General features: G+C 33.9%; 1 protein-coding gene across 1 annotated transcript in view; it reads right to left on the bottom strand.

Moving 5' to 3' along the window:
* The window catches only part of LOC117121481 (gamma-tubulin complex component 6-like), a 46,869-nt gene that overhangs the window by 9,211 nt on the left and 30,670 nt on the right, over positions 1–6,988 (bottom strand). The window contains exons 8-10 of the mRNA XM_033266681.1: positions 1,505–1,554; positions 557–729; positions 114–204 (exon numbers count right to left, since the gene is read on the bottom strand). Of these exons, the coding sequence (XP_033122572.1) occupies positions 680–729; positions 1,505–1,554 (100 nt within the window). The 3' untranslated portion in view covers positions 114–204; positions 557–679. The remainder of the gene's footprint in view (positions 1–113; positions 205–556; positions 730–1,504; positions 1,555–6,988) is intronic.

Here is a 6,988-nt window from a genome sequence, read left to right as displayed (position 1 = left end):
TTCTTATCAACAAACAAATAATACCCTGGACCTCAGGGAAGAACAGTGTAAAAATACTGAGTATCCAGAATAAAGAAAGATTTCTAACTAACAAACCAAATATTTGATCATACCTTTCTTAAACATATTTGAAAATGTCTGATGGTTCTCGGCAAACCAGATGACAAAGTAAATACTTAGCTCCGCCTCCTCCTCATCTGTGTTCCGATATCAACAAAATAGAAAGAAAAGAGTTTAACAAGTCATCTATTAGGTGTTCCAGGTACTCTTTACAATTTATTATTATAATTAATATCGAGACAAAGGAAGTTTCTTCTTGCTCAAAAAATGAAAAAAATATGTTAATAACTATTGCTATAATTTTAAATGCACCCAGAAATGTTCATATTGCTTTTGATTTTATGCTGCTACAACACCTACAATTGACTTGATATTAAAATACATTATAAATAAACAAATTAAATAAATGCATTTCAAATAAAAAAAATAATAATGAAAAAAACTGAATGTAATAAAAAAAATTCAGTGTAATCTCCTATTCTAGTTATTTCCTCACCTCTTGTTCTGTTCTACTCTGCAGTTCTCTGCTTGTTGTATGATCCTCTTAAAGACTATCAAGGTTTGCAATATTCTTCCTAGAATTCTCCATGTTTGTTCATACTACTTGCTTCAAACTTTTTCATATTCTACCCCTGCAATGCATGGACTCTGCTGCCATTGTTTGATATGCTGAGGAGGAATTCAAAACTTGACTGGTTGAAAAATAATCATGTAAGGACAGACAGAAATATTAAAGTACTTTACCTTTTACACAGATTAATATTAAAGTGCTTTAAATATTTCACACATATTAATATCATTATGATTTACTAATGTAAAATAGTAATACCCCAGCCCTAAACATATTTTCAAATTTAAATTTTAATCTTCATGATGTGATTCTGTGGGGGCAGGAAGCATCTTAAAAAAAGGGGTGGGGCTGATTTTATCCTTCAGAAAACAAGGTGCTGGCAGCTTACACGTTCTATATATTCAACATCATGTCTCCAGAATAAGGATCTGCTGGCATTGGTGGCGCTATTTTTAAATTGAGGTATTACTGTATTTCTTTTACATCCAACACCAAGTATCTCACAAATATGGGATGGAATGATGCTTTGTAGACTTCATGAGAAAACCCTGTGATTGAACCCAGGACCTTTGGGATTGGAAGGTATGAATCTTAACCACCAAAAAATTCAGAGGCAAATTAGTTGCACTATGTGGGTTTAGTACTAAAATGACCATTAGGAGTTCTATTGTAATTTTTATATTCTCAATTTTCGCAGTGTATGAATCATTTTTTAACATGGATAGCGACACACGTTAAAAGCTTATGAAAATATAACTGTAATTATTCCTGCTGTCGCTCCATGGCTTGAAAATTAAAAGTAGCCAGCAAAAAACTAGAAATAAACTCCAAGCATATGAATAAATATTGTGGTTGATTTTGATATGACATTACCCTGCAATTCTGGTGGGATAATCTGACTCATAAGATGTTTGACGCTCCAACTGAAATTCAACGAAAATCTATTGATATTAATTAGAATCATAAACATAATATTTAAGTTAGTAGAATATATCACCTATTTTTTGATAACCTAAAAATTCACAATGAATACTAAATTACAACTGAAGGATATTTATCCCAAGAAAATATGAATTAGCAAGAAAACTATTTGAGAAACTTTTGTAAACCAAATTTTTCTTAATGCATACAAAGAATGCAATGATAATTATAGCACTTATTCCATTGAGCAAATAATATATCTATTCAACATTACTTGATGCCAATTAATTTTAACATCTGAATGGCAATTCAATTTTAAGATCTTGTACTTTTCTTTTTGAATGACTAATTGATATTGTATAATTTTGTTTTATTTTACAGTGTGTTTTATTTAATTGTATCTCATTTAATATGTCTACAGTATATTATTTAGCGAATGCATCCAATTATTACACTCCTATAAGTTAACATTACAAATCATCATAGTCATATACTGTACTACATTTACAGGTCTTTAATTCATCTGTGTTTACCTTTCTTTACAATTTGATTTAATATCTTTTAATTTTTTTTTTCTGGATGCACCAGCAGGTATCTGATGTGTACCACTGATATAAAAGTGAATCCAATAAATATATATTTTACAAAGTATGTAGAAGTACCGGTAAGTAAATAATAAAATAGTGGGCAAATGGTAAAGCTGTGGTTTCCAAGCAAAATAATATGTGTTTGTGTCTATTGATGATCAGTTGTGTCTTTGAGAAGTACTACAACCACGTTATGTTTCCCTGCTGAATTTAGCCTTAAATTTTTCATTTGTGGTTCTCCAAAGTTTAAGACAGATGCAATACCTGCAATAAACACTCTCTTCCTCTGATCTTTATGATGTTGGATTGCTGGAACTGGCTTTGTCCATTATTTTATTGTGATTTTATTTTAACATACATTATATACCAAATTTATTTAAATATTTTTTTATTGTTTAATTTCCTATTCAATTTTGGATTACAGTTTGCAATCACAATTCAAGACCACCTTTGGGACCTGAAAATTTGGGGTGGTCTCAGGGTTGGTCTCCAATTAGAGGGCTAGCTTTGTGTTTAAAAGGTTAAGGATTGTTATTTGGGTCTTTGGAAAAGTGGTCTTGAATTAGAGGGGTCTCAAATTGGAGGGTGCACTGTGCTTTTTAATTTAGCATTTTTATCATTATTTTTATTTTATTTAATTATTTCAATTGTTGATTAATAATTAATTGTCTTTATACATATTGTTATTCTGCTTTTCATATAATGTTTTTAATTTAATTGTGTATTTTATTTTTACATATTTTGTATGTGCCTTTCAAATGTTCTAATTGTGTTGGTTGATTAATCATTATTTTTTGGTTGTTGTTTTATATATTTGTAAACACCAATTAAACTGTTTTTTTTACAGCAATTTGAGATAACTAAACACTACTTTTATCTAGCTATTGGCATATTTTGCCACTTTATCTAAATTATTGGAATTCCTAGTTTTGCTTTCAAATTTGCATTTATTTGTACATTTGGCTACACTGTTTTCCTTGCTTCCCTTCCTGTCACTAATACTGATTTCAGTTAAAAATAAAAGTTTATGTATTTCCAGTAGAGTGTGGTTGAATGGGAAGAGCTTAAAAGAAAAGATTATTAAGCTATGACAAAAAAGTACACTACAGTACCTGAACTTTACAAAAGTTCAAATTCACTGCATGGCTGACTTCATGTCAGGCTTGATTGCTCTCACAAAGAAACTAGCCTATAAGGTCACATGACTATCGATAATCTCTGGAAAAACCCACTTCTATTTTCGGAGAGTCTGCACATCTACAGTTAAACAGAGAAATAAAGGTAAAAATTTTATTAATTTATGTTGTTTGATTCAATAGATTCAATAAATAACTTAATGATTCAGATAAATTTGAAAATACTGCCAATCAAATATAATTGTATCTGAGAGAAAATCCCTGCATATGAAAATATTCATATTTGAAATATGTTGCTAGAGCTATATCATAAAGCCTACTATATTAATTATTTTGTTTGATATTCATATTAAATATAAGTACATACATGCTATAAAATCAAGTATAAATCAAATACTTAAGTCCAGCCCCTGCAAAATAACTATATATTTAGAAAAAATAAATACAATGCAACATCCAAATGGTTTCACCTACCAACCCTAAATCTACATGAATTATTCTCAGATAAAGTGGACAAATGAATCACAATTTATCATTTACAGATTGCTAGCTGCATCGAGGTATAAAATATACTTCTCAGGCAATTGCTTATTTTACCCTCACCATGCATGAAAGTAGCAGTGGTTGCTATAGGATATACTTCCTGGGGGATAAGCTGCCTGACAGGAGGAGGGGCCTTGAGCTCCTAAACCCAAGAGGAGAGTTGGGAGGTGTCTTCAGTCTCAAATGAGTTTTTTTTTAAATAGGGACATTTGGATGGTCAGAAATGGCACTTTCAGAATGTGACAGACAATTGTTGGCTTGGGTAGGCCTTTTCGTGTATTTTTCAGTCTTGCCTGGGAGTGGGGGTGGGGCTTGACCTGTCTGGTTGGAGCTTTAATTCCCCTTACCTTCCCCTGGTGCACCACTGGAGAGGAGTTTGTAAAGCAAATAGCATCTAATGACAGTAGATTACTCAAAGTGGTGCAAAAGTTTACTTATATTAAAATTACCATAAATAATAAAAATAATATATAGACAGGTCTAAATGAGGTCTCTATGCACTGGAAAATAGTTATATAGAGAACAAAAAAAAAGACTGAATAAAATGCAAAGTAAAAACACAAAAAAACACCAAGCTAGCAACCAAACAAGTCCAATAACATGTCGAGAAAGATGAGAGTTGGAGGAGTAATTCGATCAATTGATTGTAAACTTTTTCTAAGGGGATCAAGTGAGAATCTAATTTCTAGGTCACTATTTTTGTGTAGCCAATATATTCCTTGCATAAGTCCTACTGTTTATTCTACCTCCACCTCTGCATGCCACTTAAATCTTTACTATGAATACAAAATTATCATTGACCACTACTCCCTAAAACAGGGCTTACATCGCCCTTGCAACTCGACTCAACTCAATTCAAGTGACTGCAACTGGCCATCAACTAGTTGCCAATTGCGCTCATGTCGATTTTCACTCACGATCGCGCAATTACAAGAAACTCAGTAGAATTAGTTACCAAGAGCGCTTAATGTCACCGCCAACTAACGGCAACTACTAAAAACCGGTTACTAGGTAACCACTTTGTCGAGGAAAATCCGCATTCACACCTAACTGAGAGAGCAGCTTAGCTCAGTTGGCTAATCTGGTGGCAGCCACTGTGTGTGCGCTAAACCGTAAAGATCTCTAGGTCGCCGGTTAAATTCCCGTTGCTGCCTCTTCTCATGTTTCAGCTAGAGGGCTCAAAATGCAAGTTACAATAGCGCACCGTCTTTCGGATGAGACGTTAAAGCCGTTGGTCCCGTTTGCATTTATGGCCCATGTGCACGTTAAAGACCGCAGTACACTCTTCAGAAAAGAGTAGGGGATTGTCTCCCGTTGTATTGCCCAATCACCACCAGAAGACTTTCGTAGGCTGCCCTTGGTAGAATAAATCTAATCCAATCCAATCCAAAGATAAACAAATTAAATAAATGATAAAAAAAATTAAAAACCCAGGGTTTCAATTCGAGGTTTTATGGTATTACAGAAGTCTTGTAAAAACCAGTACATTTTACATAAACCACGCCAACTAATTATCGGCGGTAGACGTAACTTTATAATCGACATGCACAGTAGCATTTTCAGTCACTTGCCAGTTGCTTTGAATTACTGCAATATAGAACATGGGCGACTAAAAGCAACTGAGGGCAAATGACAATTTCCAGTTGCTTTTCAGTTGCTTTCGATCGCAAAGTACGCTTATGTCAGCCTCAGTCATGTGACTCTCAGTAGCTCACAGTTGCTTGCCAGTTGCTGGCAAGTTGCCAATTGAAATGTCAGTTGATGTCAGTTGAGTTGAGTTGAGTCACAAGGGCGCATAAGCCAAGCTTAAGAATATGTATATTTGCATCGTCACAGAGGTTAGATTAAAATATGGTAGCTGAAATTTGTGCAAAAAATTATAAAATTAATGTTAAAAACATTATCACAGCGAAGCAGCGGTGGGACCAGAATTTTTCTAACGAAGGGTCCGACGTGACGGAAAAAGGGGTCCGAAAAATGAGCTACTGCACAAAAGCAGAGATGGAAGCTGGGAGTGCATACATCACCCCATTAATTTTTAAAATGCTCTCATAGATTAGAAGGTTAAAAGAATACAAAAAAATCAATATTTGTATCAGCTTTTTGTAAGAAGTCAACATTAAAACAATACATAGAATTGTACCTGTGTGTCTGAACATTTCTAAACTTTCCTTTAGAATCAGTACGGTAGTACTATAGTATTTAATTATTGCTATAATTTACACTGCTCAAATAATCGACCAGTAATTCAGCGCTGCCCTTTTATACTTTTAAAGACCATGTTGTACGTTAACACTGCCGATTGTAATTACAGCTGTTGACACAATTAATGTCGAAATATTGAATCCCGACACAATGGTGTGCATTTCGATATATAGATCGATATATATATACTGTAGTACATATTATACTATCTTGTAATTACAGTAATAGTCAATTACGGTAGTTCACTATGTATCGACTGTATACACTTTCCTCTTGACCGACTACCAAGAGATTTTGGCTTACACTAACCATGGAAAAATTAGTTTAGTTTCTGAACTAAGTCCTCCATGCCCTAACTTCATATTCCACAAGCAGCGAACACCACACAACATTCGCGACTGGTGAGAAGAAGTGTCAAGCATGCATGCATTATTCATGTTATCAGTTCACCTAAATGACCTTAAATAATGCCCTCTATAATTTCTGCCTGAACTGTATGGGGAAAAAAATAATGCGGCCAGAGCCACACTTCAAGAAGAAAAACCACAATTTGCCAAGAAGAAAAACCACAATTTGCCAGGAAGAAAAAAAATTTATATGTATTTTGCACATACTAGTAGACACTAAAATTGAAACCCCTCAATTCTCAAATTTTTCGGGGGATTCACCTAATGGACCCTGCCCCTTGGACCTCTTTCGGAACATTTTAAGTGACACTTGACCACTCCCACTTTGCTCTTCACAGCAAAATCTTCCATCTTGTTGGGAAAAAGAATCTAAGGGCCATGTTCACCTCATGCTTTGGGGACCTCGGACATCCAATCAGGCAAATCTTGGAGCCACCCCTGTGATTACCCCTAAAAAAAATCTTATATATAGAGAGCCGAAACAACTTTTAAACTAAATATAAATCATCAAAGGTAACTTTTTAGGAAAAAAATTTGTTAGGAGCAATACTAAACAAT

The sequence above is a fragment of the Anneissia japonica genome, unplaced genomic scaffold, assembly GCF_011630105.1.
Source record: "Anneissia japonica isolate Jap-2015-1 unplaced genomic scaffold, ASM1163010v1 scaffold1699_len65488_cov165, whole genome shotgun sequence".
Lineage (NCBI taxonomy): Eukaryota > Metazoa > Echinodermata > Crinoidea > Comatulida > Comatulidae > Anneissia > Anneissia japonica.
The sequence above is the reverse complement of the archived record's forward strand: the minus strand, read 5'-3'. Positions and strand labels throughout refer to the sequence as shown.